Genomic DNA, 17400 nt, shown 5'->3' on the forward strand with positions numbered 1-17400 from the left:
GTAAGTTTCCAATAATGATAGTGTTCTATTGAGAAAACTCAGAAAAACTAATTTTTTGATGCATCTGCGATAAACTCATTTTTGCCTCAGTTCTTAATTAATATTAGTCTAGCACGTAATTATACAGTCTTAACGGTATCCCTCTGCTGAGAAAACTCGAAAAAAGTAATTTTTTTTGTGACGTCTCCGAAAAATTCATTTTTTCCGCAGCATTCGATTAGCATTAATCGAGCATCTAATTATTTAGGTTCTAACGAGGCCATATGAGTCGATAATTCCTCGCCAATGATGTTGTTGTGCTGTGGAAACTCGAAAAAAGTCATTTTGTTTTCGCGACCTCTCCGAAAAAAGTTTTCCGTAGTATTTAATCTGCATTGGTCGAGCACTTAATTATTCAAGCCCTAACGAGGCCACTTGAATCTATAATTCCTCGTCAATGATATATTCAATAAAACGAACGAAAATATTTTTACGTATGTTTCTGTGGAAGTGGCTTCATAGTCAACTTTGCCTCTCGTACCTTAGAAGAATTTCCGATATCGATCTGCGAGTGGGTACTCGTATTGTTCACATTTCCGTTTATGGAATGTAACTGAATCCGCAATTTCACTTGTTTTATGTATTGTTTACATTATTTCTGTCGGTATTCCTTCTGGCCCAATTATTTTTATATTTTCAAGTTTATGGATTATTTTAGATGGGGAAGGTGAAGTTAGGTATTTGTTTGTTGTTTCATGTCGTATCATTTTTAAATAGTTCTTCATTAGTTCACCTTCATCCATAATTAATTTTTCTTCATCATTTTTATAGTTATGGCTTATTATATATTAGAAACTTGGCTTGTTACTGTAAATATAAAAAAGTTAACACTATTAAAGTAAGCTATAAAGATCACAAATTCTATGTTTGACATTTTTTGATGGAATAAATGAAATTATTCGAATCTATGAAGAAATAATCCACATATTTGCCTATTTTATAGAAAATGAACGTACAGTGTAAATAACATATAGGGTCGTCCAAAATAATTAGGAAATACTTTTGAAAATATTTATCTGAGGCAGGAAATCGTTCCAAAACTCAACGCATTTTGAAAAATAACAATAACCTTACCAATTGCCACCAGTACAAAACGAATATCATATAAGGGAAAGACTTTTGAACTGACCTGCTCTGTTTGCTAATATTAACCGTATTGAACATGCATGTGATATATGATACATTTGCCAAAGTAGTTCTCACATGGATCAAGAGCTAAGATGTTACAGAAGAAGAGTAGCAGAATATTTCCCAACTAATCTGATAAACAGCATGCACTGATGTCTTCAAACTTACATAAATACAAGATAGCAACACATTATATGAATTATGTTTTTGTTATTTAATAATTTTCATATAATTGTTTGATGTGTTTTCTTGACGTTCATCTAAATTCAAATAGCTTGAATGTTGTTTTCTAATATATTCCCAACCATTCGAATATTCAAGTTGCTGCAAAACTATGTGCATGTTATTATTTATGATTATGCAGGGTATCAAATTGGATGCTGTTTCCTAAAAAAATTGGTTATATTTTGTTACGCGTTTCAAGCGATTCACGTGTTTCTAAAACAGCCTTTTTCTAACGCCACGATAATAAATCTAAAATAAGGAAGCTAGGACAATTTCCGGTATTACTGGACGGTTAGAAGAATTGAATATATTGGATCAATTGAACAAAAATGAAAACTTCAAACACAATTGTGATGTTTTAAGTATTTCAAGTGTGTCTCAGATGCTCCCAAAGATTGCCCTTGCATAAAACCTCGAACTATTGAATTACATATTGATTATTTCACTGATTGCCTTCATTTCCCTTGTTTACTGTTCATGTACTTGGCTCGATCTTCCCGAAACTTGGGTTTATGAATATGAAAATATAGACGAATCGATCCATGTTTAATCAACGTTGTAAAAAAGTCATTGGCACTACCTACTAAAACCGATAAAAAAAATATTATCAGAAATAAACTAATGGTAACGTAATGTACATAATAATACTTGGCGTAGAAGGCCATTATAATGTGGTGAGCTCAGACTTTTATTCACGAAACGTTAGCGGTGAGATTATAATCTGAGTGAAATACATAAAAGCCTTTTTCATCCGAGTAATTGATAGTATTTTTTCCTTGAGTATGTACATAATCCATGTTATATGTAGATTGTTTGGGGAGTCGCTTTGGTCGCTCTGCACCTATACCTCCTTCTTCCAAAGAAGGTCATTATTCTGTAGTTTTTCATCCCATTTAATGTTAAGTGTTAATACACTTAATTGTAACAATTTTTTGACAATGAAGCTTTTCTCTCTCTCTACCTAACCCTTTTACCGAAATGAGAAAATCGCAAATATCTCCATGGCTTACTCGAAGAATTTGTAGTTTCCCATCCCCTGGATATTTGACTTATCAAAAGACCGACAACAAGGACATCTCAAGAAGCTCCTCAGACTTTTTATCTGTTATGATTATGAATGTTTTGGATTCTCTTATACCTGGAATCTTTCTTCTTTCAGATTCCATCTGATGCTTTTGCCATCTGTTTAGTTCGTTGTTGAAGTGACATATCACAAGTCCACAGTAGGGCTCTGGTTCGAAATATGAAGTCTTTACCCCTTTTTGACCTGGTTATCTGCTTCTTTATCGCCTGGTATAGCTTGATGACTCAGTAGCCACATTAAAATTACATTTTTTGTGTCAGTGCTTTGTTGGAATAAATGTTATAATTCTGAAATTTCCCAATGAAATATTGCAAACAAACAAACTTCAAATTATTATAATATGTATTAAAATAACAGTTCTAATCTTATAGACTTCTATCGATTTTCATTATTTTACTAGTACAATTATGGTACATAATTCCAGATCCACACCATGAATTACAAATCTTTTCGGTTGCTTTATTCATCTAAATTAATTTCCGACATTCTAAAAAAGCCTTTTTGAAAATTATTCATTTAAAAAAGTTACATGAATCAAGATTCAAAGTACATTCTAGCCACACTAAGAATATAAAATGATCAACTAAAGATACAATTTAAGTAATATCAGGTTTGACGAAAGAGACAATATTTGTTGGTTACAAAATATACTGATTTATCAATTTATTTGTTATGTAGTACGGAATTTGAATTGTATAACACAGAGGTGGGCAACTTTTTGTCTAACGGGAGTCAGATTACGATTTTAATTATCGTATCCGACCCGGAGTCGAAAATTTTTTTATGTCAGTATAAGACAATTAATTAACAACTACATTTATTTCTCATTTCCTTTTGAATCATCAACAATTAAATAAAAACATAGAGATAAGTACTATTAATTGCAATATAAGAAAAACAAATGAAAACAAATTTTAATTGATGCCACCTGTGTGTGCTGTATAGATACTCGTATTGCTGGCAATTCAATGTCCGGTTCGATTTGTATGGTGCTTACACGCAAGTTGCTACCCAAACCCGAATCAGTTATTGAAGTTCTTCATTTCTATCTTAGGATCTCGGTTTTCAAAGACAAATCTGCAGTTATGATTTGAGCCAAATAACAAGTAACTGTAGTTTGCATTATCAACCGAATTTGGAAATTGTTCAACCGATAACTCCCCATACAGATTATCATAACAAAAATCATTTTTATTTTTCTAATGGATGATACATGAAATAATTCAATATTTAGCGAGTCTTGAAAAGTCGCTAATTTAGGTGGAACCCATCAAAGAATATAATAATCAAATTTAGGAAAAAGTATACAAAAAAATAGAATAGATACAAATAATTGAGGGCGGTCTCTCAAAAAGTTCTCCGTCTGTTTGAATGCATTTTTCAATTCTCTGTATTCCGTTTAGTTACTCGTCTAATATGCTGATTTCTTGATATACTTATCTTATTCTCGATTCCTGGGCCTCCAGTGTAAGGTTGGATGGCATACTACTAAATAGCTCTTTCTTCTTATCCAGTGAATATAAAATTTCTTGTTAAACCAAAAATTCTCTATTGTGGATGTATGTACCATTTAGCTCAAAATACATATCCTGTAGCAAGAAGGGTAAAATTATGAATTAAATTGGTGTTTACAATTTATAACCACCCAATGAGGACTATGTATCACCCATTCTATTAATTTAAAAAATTACCCCACTTTCAGTTTATATAGCTTAGTCTTGTGACGAACTCAACAGCTTCTGAATTTTATTCTTGCCAATATAGAATTAGGATGTGTCCTCTTTTCTTGCTGTTGCGCTGGAGATCGTCAGTGTTTACAGCGGATCAATTAATCTCACTCCTCTAAGAAAGTTCGTAATTTGGGATTATTCTAGCTGTCGGAAATCTTCGTCCTCTACGCAACAGAATCTGCATGTTACACTCAACAAATCTTCTAAACACAACAAAATAAGCAAAAGAGTTCAGGTCCAATTAAGGGTTTCTCCGCCCCTACTTTAGCAAGTCTGATGACTATTTCATTTCACTCTGGTGTTTCCTGAAATCCATTGGAGGGTAACTTGGATCTTATGACATTTTGGCTAGAGCTCTAATGAAGATCTTCTCTTCACGATAATTTCTCTCTAGATTGAACTGAATTTTCCAATTGCACACATTTATGCTTGAAAAATACATATGTATTGCCCAAGCTTTCATAGTCTTTAGTTCTGGGCCTATTACACTCCTATTCCAGTTCTGTTTGTTGGTTTTGAGCCATCCGTATATCATTTAATGGCATTTCTGTCCATTTTTAGTATGGTGTTTTGATTCCATTTGCTTTTCCCTCTTAGTTTTGAGATAAAATTTTTCTCAAAGCTACGGGATATCCCAGATTTGATATTTTTCTCCGCTCATCTCTCTTGACTCCTTCTCTAAATATTCTGATTGAGGTTTTTTCGCCACACACACGGGAAATGTTTAAAATCACTGCTAGTGCAGCTGTTGAATATGATCCCATAGCCCCAGTGGCGAGCCAGTCTTTATATCTTATACGAGATTTATTCTCGTGATATTCAGACCAGCTTTAGTACCCCAGACCATTGGCAGATACGTGATGATTCGTCTCACGATCGCCGTGCCATCGACATCATGGGCTATAACCCCAATTCAAAATATCTGCACACTATCACACTTTCCGTGGCTTTAGTAGTTATCCCATTTTCATGTTTATTGCAAGAGAGTTCCATATATTTCTCCTTCGTATTCTACTCAATGGCTAGCCTGTCTAGTTAATGGACTTAGCATTGAGTTCACCAGTGAAGGTGTATTCTCAAAACTTTCCCTTGCGTAAATGTCGTTAACATATTCTTGCTAAGATATGCCGAGGTCAGTCAGTTCGCATAGTAGTTCGTCTACCACTGGTCTCCACAATTAGGGATACAATTCCACTTTGTGGACATCCTTTATTTGCAGTAATAGAATTAATTTCTGACCCTACTTTTATTACTTCTGTTCTAGTGGCTATCCTTTAGGTAATTGGATCATTTGGAGGTTTTCCCAATTAAACTCTACAGCAACTTTCCTGCTGCTCAAGGAGCTAATAGACAAAAGGATATATCTCATAAACTATTTACTATAGCCCCCAAAAACTACTTTGAAACTGAAATGGATTATACATTGATGAAGTTTATTGCAATTTGCGGACATCACAGACACCAACGAATCGAATCAGTGCTGTCAGGCGTAAATACAAAATCAAAATTATGCCAAGAAAATATAATTATAGATAATATATTACAAAGGAAAAGCAAACTTGGGAGAAGAATACGCCTAACGTGGGCAGTATTTGACATCCTCAACAACGAAGAAATATTGCGGCCAGAATAGAATAGAATAGGTTGTGAAGCAGTGAGGAGCACGTATGGCAAGGCAAAAAATAGTTATATACGGTAATATTTTGGATAACTTGAGAAACACGAAGAACCATAGAAACACACAGGGATGTTGCAGGAAAACAGTGGGTGGTAAAAGTAGAGAAGCATGACATAAACTATATTCGGTTTTATAACCAGAGTTTATCTTAAAAATGAACCTATAATAGTAGTTTCAATACCATCTATCGATGTAATAAATTTTGGCATTTAATGTTACTGTTCATTATAAATTCATATTCATCATAAACACTTTCTTATTACAGAATTGTGGCAGATCTACCATAGTGGTTTCACAAAATTCCATTCTAAAATAACATTCTGTAAACAAATTTTATCTGCGATTATTTATTGTGACCTGGAAAAATTATTTAATCTTCTCTTCATTGTTAACAAATCCTATAGCAGTGTTTGGCAGGGGGATTTTCTTCTAGATATATTGTTTATTATACTTAAAATAACCTTCGGCGACTCTGCCGGACTTTCTCTGCGGCATTTTAAAGTTATATCAGATCCTTCATAAACCAGCGATGTAGCTAAATTTCTTAAGCAATGTGATTTGATTTGCATCTTCTGGTTTAAACAAGGCGAAACTTCTTTAGGTTCATGACTTATTTTATAAAAACCCATTAATAAAAGATAGTGCTGACCATTTCGATATTTTAAAAATAATAATAAAATTTTTTAAGATTTTAATATTTATTATCTCAAACATTGGTAAATTAAAGAGGTTTCATTACTGAATAATTCTTTTACGTCATCTACCCTCATTTTAATTTTAATTTTTCACATCAGCAAACAGCAGAAAGAGCAAAAAGCAAAACAATCGGAAATAGTTTTAAGCTTTCAAATGTGAATTGTTTTTATATTGACTTTAATACCCAAGCTTTCTAGCATTGTGACCCAATGCAATTTTTCAAATAGTTACTATTTGGGCGATATAGCCTTCTTCATGCTTGTTTATTTTATAAATTTGTTAATATACGAGGGACGGCCCAATAATAATCGGAGTTATATTTAAAAAAATGTTTTATTCCAAATTTTTCACAAATCAACGTTATCCTCTTCAAAATACTCATGATGATACATTCATCGCACCGGTAATTCTACTGTTGTGGAATCGATGTACTTTCATGCTTGTAAGGTGCGTGGTACCATGCCATTTTAAGTCACAAATTATTAAAAGGAGATGGCTATTCGTACAGATGCATTGTCAAAGTGAAAGAATCAGTCTTCGATTTGCTACAAATCGAGTCGAACACTATTGCGTAATCTTCCTAAACCTTCTAAATTAAAGGTTTGATTGACGCTCTGACCTGGGGGAACAAATTACATATGAACTACGCCCTATCTATCAAAAAGCGAATCCGTATTGTTTTGATGTATGACATTTTTTGAACAGAATGACGTCGGTGTCTTCCATAGACTTCACTGATGCTTTAATTCTGGGTCATAACTATAACAATATAATTCAACACCAGTAACAGAAGTTACAGAAAATTTGGATCAGTGTCAAGCTGTTCTTCCAAAGCACGACATGTTTTAACTGGACCTTCCTTTTGATTATCAGTCAGAGCATGAGGAACAAACTTAACAGCAATCTTTCTCATTTCCATATCTTGCGGTAAAATTATCTGAATAGAAATCCAAGAAAACCCACTACTCACTGACAATTGAACAATTGTCACTCGACAGTCTGTGAGCACAAGATCTCAAATGTTTTCAATATTTTCGGACAGTTGATGGGCGTTCACTATGAGGGTTGTCATAAGTGAACATTTCCTTTTTACCGAGTAGGAAACTAAATTTCACAGCTGCACGTTGTTTATTAGAACGAAGCATCATAAAAAACGAAACAATAACAACAAAGTAGCGATATCCACAAACGGCACTGAACTGGTAATGAGTTGCTGTCTAATGTCTCGCGAAGAAATGTCTCCGAAAGCTACGCCCAAAGCAATGCAATTCGGGTTATTAGTGGGCCCCCGTAGTATATGCCTTGTTCAAGACTGATTTGATCTTATCAATTTTCCATTTATTTTTCAATAGATAGTTTCAAATAATAGCTAAAAATACGATTACCCTTTTCGTAAATTTTTTGACTTTTTTATTTTCACGCCAGTCTTTAAATCTGCTACATGCAGATATAGCGGATAATTAATTTTCTGCTATCATGTTATAACACAGGTTTTATATTCTAACTCGTAATATGACATTTTAGTTTATAAAACAAAATAATTATCTCACAATATTTAATTATTAATTATTCAACTTCTTAAATATCAACTAACATTCATAAAATGAACAACTTGACTATTTAATTTTGAAAACACGTATTGTATTATAACTGTTCTCCTTTTTTACTATTTTTAAGCGTTTGAGAAAAAAGTACAATGTTAGAAATGAAAGATGCTTTCGTGACTCTTTTAGATTCTTTACAAAAGTATCAGTTTTACTCCAAATATATCAATATACTATTTAATATTGTAATCTTACAAAATTAATAGATATATTTAGTGTAATTTTTATTTCCACTTCAAATGGAAATAATTTATAGAAAGCCTAATATTTATAGTTTCCATTGAAATTTTATGGTTTTATTCAACAATTTTTGATATGGGAATAATTTTTTATAAAGTTTCCCTCCAAATGACCTTATATTATTGAATTCATTTTTTTCTGATTACAGAAGAAGCTAGGAAGAGCGGTTCAAGAGTGCTAGTCCACTGCCAAGCAGGAATTTCTCGTAGCGCAACTATAGCGATAGCTTACATTATGAAGTATAAACAAATGTCTATGGTAGAAGCTTACAAAAAAGTGAAAGAAGCTCGCCCTATCATATCGCCTAACCTTAACTTCATGGGTCAACTATTAGAACTGGAGCAAAATTTACGAAACGATAGTAATAATTCGAATCACCAGTGTCATTGGACACAAGATGAAGTGACTCCAGGATGTAGTGTGTAACTTAGTTTTTATTTCTTTTGGAAGTGAAATGGATATTGAGGTGCTTAGTTCTACTCTGCATTCGATAGTCCTCGATTCTACAGGCATATAATCAGATATATGCTTAGCAATTGCCTTTAATGAACTAGTTTTAGGAAAATCTAACTATTAAAGGATCAAATTAATCTCAATCAAACGTATTTGATACAATTTGGTGAATTCATTGTTCAATGATATTTTTTAATGTATGATAGACATTCATTGCAACGTTCTCACATTTCATCATTTTTTGACCTGTTCTGTTGAGAATTATTGAGTGCAGAGCTTATTTTCTTTATAATTGACCTAAATAGTGAACAACTCGCCATAGAGTTAAAATCTAGTCTTATCTGATTTTGGTTAAAACGGCTGTGTACCATTATAGATATTTCAAATACATATTTGCAGTGAATCATTATTTTTGTGAAATTTCTAGAACATCAAAATTAAATCTACCTATACAGCCATAACTAAACTCACCACCCTACATCAAAAATTCCAACCAACACAAACCCATTCCCAATTATTTAAGCTAAAATACCCATCACATGCCAGATTTTAATCCTCCTATAATCATATATCAGGGACACATTTAAAATCCTGTTAGAAGAAGAAGAATATTGAATATATATTTTATTCGAGAGAATTTTACATAAAATACTACTAGTTTATTACTTCAAATATAAGTTTTAAAAGAAATGATATCTTTCTTGGTTAGATCTGGTGGTGCAATTAACATGATATATTTTTAATCAAATAAATTTTGCAAGTGTTTATAAAATTCTCTGTCGCTGTCGAATAACTCTCACGTGGATAAATAATCTTGATCTTATGTCTCCCTAATGAATAATGTATTAATTTATGGACAATATTTCACACAAAATCTAATTAAGGTTGAAACAGATTATCATTTTTCATATCCATATAATTTGACGTTGATAACTTGCACAATTATATCAAACACCACGTGATTGTCGAAATAAAATCAATTTTGACCATTTTGACCAAATTTCTTATCTTTATATTCATATCACAGTTAATAGAATTGTCAATTTTACCCATTAGTTATACATGTAATTATAAAAATTAGAAAATCCTTGAAACCGAGTCAGAATCAGAAACAAGAAAGCTGTTGATAAAAAAGGCTGAACAATTTGATTGTACCTTAATATATATAACTATTTCATAAATTTCAATCTAACTGTGCATAACTTAAATTAAAGATTGCATATTTTTTTGTGATATGACAAATGAGAATAAAATTTTTTATAAAGAGTTATAATAGTTTTTATTTTGATAATCATGTATTATTAATTGTTCAAGTTAAGTTGGAATTTCTGGAACCGTGGGCGATATTCATACTGAACACACTGTTTACACCACCACTACATCAACAATCATAATTACACTGTCTGACGCGCGTTTCGATAACCAAGTCATCATCTTCAGAGTCTGAAGGTAAACTCAGTTGGTTATCGAAACGCGCGTCAGACACTATAATTGTGAGGGCTGGTGTAGTGGTGGTGGAGATGACACAGACTTTAAGATTTGAAAACTGTGCTGCTAAATATCAACATCAACATTATAAGTTTTTAAAAATAAAACATGTTTGTTGTTTAGAACTTATGGAAGAATTTTACTAAAAAACAAGAACAAAATTTACATTCCCAGATTCTCATGAAAACCCCCTCTTTTTCAGGCTTCAAAAATGGCAACATGGTTCTTAAATCAGCTTTCTCAGTTTCTTTACTTTTTAAATTGATTTTGACAATTAAGCTGCTGTATAACCATTTCTCCAATTCAATGCTTATCAACATTTTTCTTGAAATTATTCATGAACTTCCACTCTACCGTTTCGTTTAATGTTGTCCTAATTTTAATCTGTTTGTGAATTTGTGTAGTCTTTATTAAACTAAAAATCCAAGCCCAATATATTGGTTTTTGTTTTTTGTTCTAACTATATATATATATATATATATATATATATATATATATATATATATATATATATATATATATATAAACATTACTGTTTTCTTGTTATTTATAAACCACCTCATAGTTAAAATCAAAAATTTATCACCAAAGTTTCTAAAAATAATATTCATACAACCACAATTGATTATAATTACTTCCTTTTGTTGATAATTTTGGGTTCCGATAATAAATATATTAAAATATCCCAAAATTTCGATTTATTTGTTGCTAAATTATTTTCTATTGAATAAGACCAATAAATGATGATGAGTATACTCATCACTGAAGTGTATCAGTAAATAGAATGCAATTATCTATTCTTTATCCTCAATAGTTGAGTCAAGCCTGACTCAGCATTTTAAAACTACTGTATTGAGACAAGTATATGAAATAGCTTCCCAACTATCGAAATAACGTGAGTCCTAGAAGTTCCCTTATATACAAGCTTTAAGTCTTGTACTATGCTGCACCAATAGCAACCTGACAGATGATAACTGTTATTCCACTTTCGAGTCAACCAAAGGAGATAAAATTTATTGACACAACTTTGAAAAACAGAAGAGATATTCTTCCAAAATACTTAGGTAATAGTATAATCATCTATATTTACTTTATTTACTTTCACACAAGATGACAATTTGGTTGAATAAGATATATAATTAGAGAATTAAGATTATAATTACACAAATTGCTTAAAAGTAGTGACGATATTCTGGCCAGAATAGAAGCGTTTGTCTAATTATATATGACAAATTATGAGTGAAAAACTCTTGATACTTTACCCTCGTAGATTTTTCTTACTAAATGAATAGTTAACTTCTTAATTCTAAATTAAAAATGATTATAATATTGGAAGAAGGGAATGTGGCCAAAAATTTGTATATTTTCTTCTGGTGGTTATATGTTTGGTTCCAATAAAAATATTATACATGTATTAACATAATATTTTTTTGTTATTTAGGAACAAATAATGCATTTAACGTTTTTTTGTGTACTTTCTAGCCATAATACATTGAATTGAATAATGTATTTGTAACAAAGTTACTTCATTTTTGTCCTTCATCAATAATTGCTGTTCTAGCAATAATTGAGAAATTTCATTAAAGGGTAATTAAAATTAGTGTTCTAGGAATTTGTCATATTTTGTTTATATGGTATTTCTTTTCAAGCAGCTGAAAAATGATTTACCCTGCATAGTAAGATATTGTGCTCGAAATTTGTAGCATTTTTATTATTGCGACAATTATTATTTCTGTAGTAAGTTGTACATTATATAAATATTCTATTTATTCACTTTGTAGTTATTTTATAATTCAGATTGTATTTTTTTCTCCGGGTGTAATCCGGGTACATAATGTTTTAATTAAGTTCATATTTAGTAAGTAGTTAACGAAATATAAATTTGAGAAAGGAAATGCCAAAATCTCAACTAATATTTAAAACTAACATAGACCACCTAATAAAAATTGGACACCTGTATCAATTTCTATATTGAGTAGCTACAAAATCTTAATCTTCTACTCGTATTCCAAATTCATTCATTTGAATTATTTAAACTCTTAAAGCACCATTAAGGTTTTTCTAAAAGTTGTGACTTTCTCAAAAACAAATATGGTAATTAACAATAAAATCAAGTGTTCTCGTCGTAACAATCTGATTTAACAAATTTAAAATGGAAAGACTTGTCTAAGTAATATTTAGCCATAATATAGTGATATAATGGAGAAATATAATCATTAAACAAATGTTGTTAAAAAGATTTTAGATAGAAGCGTATTTCCCCTTGTCAGCTGGTATTTCTCAATGGAAAACTCCATCCTTATGAATTTCTTTATAAATTTAGATGTAATTTTGTCATAACCTGCGATTTTCCATTCTATTCTTTGATTTCTCGAAGTATCTTTATCTTTTAGTGGGTCTATATTTTCATTTACTTCTCTCGTCTGTTTCCATTACGTTCTTCAATTCTCTAAATAATATCTATTTTGCATTCTTTTCCGAGTCATATTAGTAGCTAAGTTGCAATATAAACGTTTTTCCAGTGAATAAATATTGGTCTAAATAACTCCTCTGCAGGGGAACGCGAAAGCAAATAATCTGGCGAAAGGGAGACTGAGATCCCTTTCACCAGACCAGGACCTGTTTTCCAAGGGGGCGTATGGGTATCTCATATAAGCAGAATTGAAAATAATAGAAAACCTCCTTATGCACTCATCCTCGAGAGCTATGACCGCGAAATATCTAACAAAGACATGAACCTAAGCACAGGCTTTCTTACATGACCATTTGACTTGAATAAATACCTTAAGGACGAAAAAATGTAAAACAGGTTCTGTGGAGATTTTAAATACCTAATAACTTCTTCATACACCTAGGTAACATTTGCCCGGGTATTTGTGTTGACCAAGATCGAGTACATGCATGCACAAACCCCTAATGTCTGAATCTAAATTATTTTTCTCTCGTAAGTCTACTTTCTATATCAGGGCTTCTTAAACTTTTTTATATAGTGACCCCCTTCAAGAATAGGAAATTTTAAACGACCCCCTCCTCCATATAAACGTTCAGTTGAAAATCGAGGAGTGCGTTGTATTTATTATTTTAAATGCTACTTCCATATTTTCATTTATAGGCCCTACATAACAGTTTTGCATTGCCACTTTTTTAAAAAAATAGTTATAATAAAACTACAATATTATTTTGCATGATTTTTATTTGTATTTATATTTGTACGTAGTGTGTATACTAATTTTAAAATTTTATTTATAATAATTAAAAAGTATCAGATCTTTGCGACCCTTTTTCAGTAGTCTCACCCACAGTTTAAGAAGCCCTGTTCTATATGATATCCAACTCTTGTTTTGTAATTTTATACTATAGGTATGTTATTTTCAACTAATGAACTGTTCAATTTATTATATAGTGTTAATTAACAATAATAATATATCATAAAAAAATTGTATGATAAATCAAAACTAATATTGAAAAATTGTTAAAGTCCATAAAGATTGAAAGTGTGGCATATCAATTAATATTTATTTCTCAATAGCATTCTCATGGCCGTTGTTGAACTCGTAATGAGAACTATTATTTTTGATTTAATTGGATGAGGAAGAAGATGATACGTCTAACCAGGGTTAGTTCTGATAATTTGCATTGTGATTTTTTTATAGGTACTAAGTTAATTTTAGTAAGATAGGTACAAAAAGATGCACTTTTAAAAATAGTTTAGTTTTATTTCATAATTAATTGATATTTATTACAACTCAACGCATAAACTTAGGTTTTGAAAAGGTGGTGATGATTGGTATTTCAATTTCACATTTGATCTTTATGTTTCGTTACTGCCATTTGTGGTACACGTCTATTTGGTATAAAAAATAAAATAGTGCGCATCTGTTGACATGCGGCCTATTCCTGTGTATTGTCTTTGATTTCGATATAGTGCTCAAGTCACCAAAAACTAAAATAACTTTGAGGGAATAACAACTAAATACCTGGATAGAATTCCCTCACCTAATACAATGTTTGTGATTTGTTTGGATAATCGTAAATAGGTACTGGAATCAAGTGACTATTTTTTATTTCTAACAATTGGCGCCTAAAACTTATTTTTTTTGTCGTTATAGACAATTGGAGGAAAGTTTTTATTTATTTTATATATTTTCGTTGTAAATTTTTATCTACACAAAAATTGAAACTAATTGTTTTATTAACTAAATCGCATCTACTGATCAAGCCCTTAAAATTATTTTTCAAGATTAAGAATTCACACCTTTTTCAAAGTAGTTCAGGAAAATAACCGAATTATACCTGCATCATAGAAGTATTGTTATTTGCCAGTAAAACTGTGTTGAAAATCAATATTATGGAAAAAAACTCATTTCTAGAATAGTAAGTACCGAAAGTAAGTGACCCATATGTTCAGTGCAGTAAAAAGGTCTATCACTAAATATGTGCCTTTATATTTGTAATTCTAAACTGTGTATAAATTACAGACTGTAAAAAAGTGTATGACCATGTAAATACAATAAAATGTTATAAAGATATATGTAGTTTTTAATATTTTTCACCTTCTTCGAAAATTTATGAATCGAAAAATAGCCCCCATGAACTGGTAGAAATTGAAACAAGAACCGTCTGGTGAAGTTTAAAATAGTAGTGGCTAAATAGTTGAAAAACTATTTAGCTACAAGTACATGTGTGTAGGTGCACTTAAAAGTCCATTATTAGTTAGCAGAAGAGCCAATTTCTCAAAAACTTGCACAGCGGAATATTTCCTAAAATGGAAAGAAGATTTAGGATGGTGAGAGTTGGATGGAAACAAGTGCACGTAGGTTCTTGAACGGAAAAAGTATGGTACTGGACGGAGATAATATTGTTTTATGTGAAGAAGTTACGTAAAATTTAATATAATTCAATTAGAAACATGCTTCACTTCCTACAGATTCGAATAATCATAATGAGAGTGAAATAATGGAAGAAGGAAGGAATTTTATTTGTGGCAAAATACGAAGAAAAAAATTGCTCATATTACTTGACCTACAACATGAATACAAAAATCAAAATAGTTTCAACCACAATATTTTTCTTCAGTGATTATTTCTTATAAACATATAGAAACTATCAATTGAATTTTTCTAGTGGCATTTGAATTATTAAATAGAAATAAATTTCACTTTAAATTGTTTACATATTTTTTATCACTGATAGCTTTCTTGTTCCTATGTATATGAATCATTTCTAAAAATTCTCTTTTTCTCTTATTTGATTCCGTTTCAAGAATTATTGAATTTTTGTAATTGAAATTGAAATAACACATTCTCCTTTTCAAAATGTGGTCGTGAATTTAGTTCCAAACATTTCCGATCTATCAGAAGCGGAGCCACTACGGTGTCAATTTTTAACATTGTATCGAACGATCCTTTGTAGTTTATCTATGCGATTAGTCATTATGCCATTTTGTGTGCAAGAAGTCTAAAGTTATTATAGTTATTTGTTACAAGATAGAAAAAGTGTAATGTTGAGAAATGGTTTATGCTAGGTTTTGCAGAAAAAATCGGATAATATTGCGTAATACGATTGTGTCACAATAGTGGAGTGATGTGATTGTAAAGTTAGTTATGCACATTTCTTGATTTGGGGTAATAGATGGAGGACAAAGGGGTGAAACCACGACCTCGATCAAATTCAGCAAGAGTATTGGTTTTTAACGAACCAAAGCCTGGATTTCGACTAGAACATAGGCAGAATTCATGTACTGATTCATGGCTTTCACGAAAACAATCAGGTATGCTATTAACCAGATTCACTTGTCGCCTATATTTCATCACTTGTTGTTTTTATACCATAGTAAAAGATGTAGCATGTTTTAGGTTCTAAATCATCATCAATGAATTTTCTATTCGTGATTGTCAAATATGTAAAGTTAAATACAAATATTTGTGGAAATCCTAATTGAAATCTATTTACATATTCAGTATTATTTTTAATCAGTAAGTCCATTATTCAAATGTACACAATTGGAGTAAACATTTTTGACGCAGTTAATACATGTTGATATAATAATACCATTAATCCTAATACTCGGTGTTCGCAGTATTAAAAATTTTGCTAAGAGAAAATGTATACTTTGACAAATCAAATTTGTTATATATAAAATAAAATGACCCTAATTTAGTATTGTCATTGTGTATTTTGATTAATTTCATTAATTTTGTGCAAAATTTTGTATGTACTAAACTGGAATTCAATAAAGAATTATAAATAAAATAAGTATGCTATCTAATAACCTAATCATTAAATCATATTATAAAGGTATCTTCATAGACCAAATTTATAACTTGCCCCAAATGCCTGCTCTCAAGTGAAAAGTTAAAATGTGAGGTCATCTTAGGAAAATACAATGGTTGAGCCACTGTATAATCTATATGTGAAGAGATTGTCAATGTATTACAAATTATGTAAAATATTAAAAATAGTTGCCATCATTCAGTATGTTTAGTCTATCTAAAGTTAATGTGAAGAAGTATTTTTAATCTTATTGACTGCAAATACCACCTGTGCATACATCCTTTATAAATTTGTAAATTATGGAATAATATATTTTCTATTCATTCAAAAATTATTAAAAATTTTTTTTCATCACAATTAATATAGGAAAATAAAGTTGGCATATATACAAAATATATGTAATATATCAGTAAAATAAATAATACTCATTTAACCAGTTATTCTGAAAAATGACTACTCAGCAAGAACCAAGAATAGGAAAGCATTAGGCATAAAGTCAATTTTAATTGTGGTATGAAGAATAATGCGTTTTCTTCCCAAGCACAGTATACTGAGTTGGAATTTCTGGAACTGTTGGCTGAATACACTGTTTATACCACTACTGCACAAAAATTCACCACAATTACACTGACTGACGCGCGTTTAGATAACCAAGTTAGCATCTTCAGAGACTGAAGGTAAACTTTAAGCTGGTGTATTAGTGGTGTAAACAGTGTATTCAGTACAAGCATAGCATATTTAAAAACAATTTTTTGTGTCATC

At 30.9% G+C, this 17400-nt stretch overlaps 2 protein-coding genes across 9 annotated transcripts in view; both read left to right on the top strand.

Annotated features, from left to right (window-relative positions):
- The window catches only part of LOC130451487 (dual specificity protein phosphatase 10-like), a 39322-nt gene extending 24430 nt beyond the window's left edge, over window positions 1–14892 (top strand). For both annotated transcript variants that reach the window (XM_056790526.1, XM_056790527.1), the window contains exon 3: window positions 8573–14892. In XM_056790526.1, coding sequence (XP_056646504.1) covers window positions 8573–8850 — 278 coding nt within the window. In that variant the 3' untranslated portion in view covers window positions 8851–14892. The remainder of the gene's footprint in view (window positions 1–8572) is intronic.
- Window positions 14893–15720: 828 nt separating this feature from the next.
- Window positions 15721–17400, top strand: part of LOC130451095 (microtubule-associated serine/threonine-protein kinase 3) — a 33652-nt gene continuing 31972 nt past the window's right edge. For 6 of the 7 annotated variants that reach the window (XM_056789891.1, XM_056789893.1, XM_056789894.1 and 3 more), the window contains exon 1: window positions 15730–16135. In XM_056789891.1, coding sequence (XP_056645869.1) covers window positions 15997–16135 — 139 coding nt within the window. In that variant the 5' untranslated portion in view covers window positions 15730–15996. Of the gene's footprint in view, window positions 16136–17400 lie in introns of all 7 variants that reach the window. The other variant, XM_056789897.1, reaches the window with a different exon arrangement.

The sequence above is a fragment of the Diorhabda sublineata genome, chromosome X, assembly GCF_026230105.1.
Source record: "Diorhabda sublineata isolate icDioSubl1.1 chromosome X, icDioSubl1.1, whole genome shotgun sequence".
In the NCBI taxonomy this organism is placed as follows: Eukaryota; Metazoa; Arthropoda; class Insecta; order Coleoptera; family Chrysomelidae; genus Diorhabda; species Diorhabda sublineata.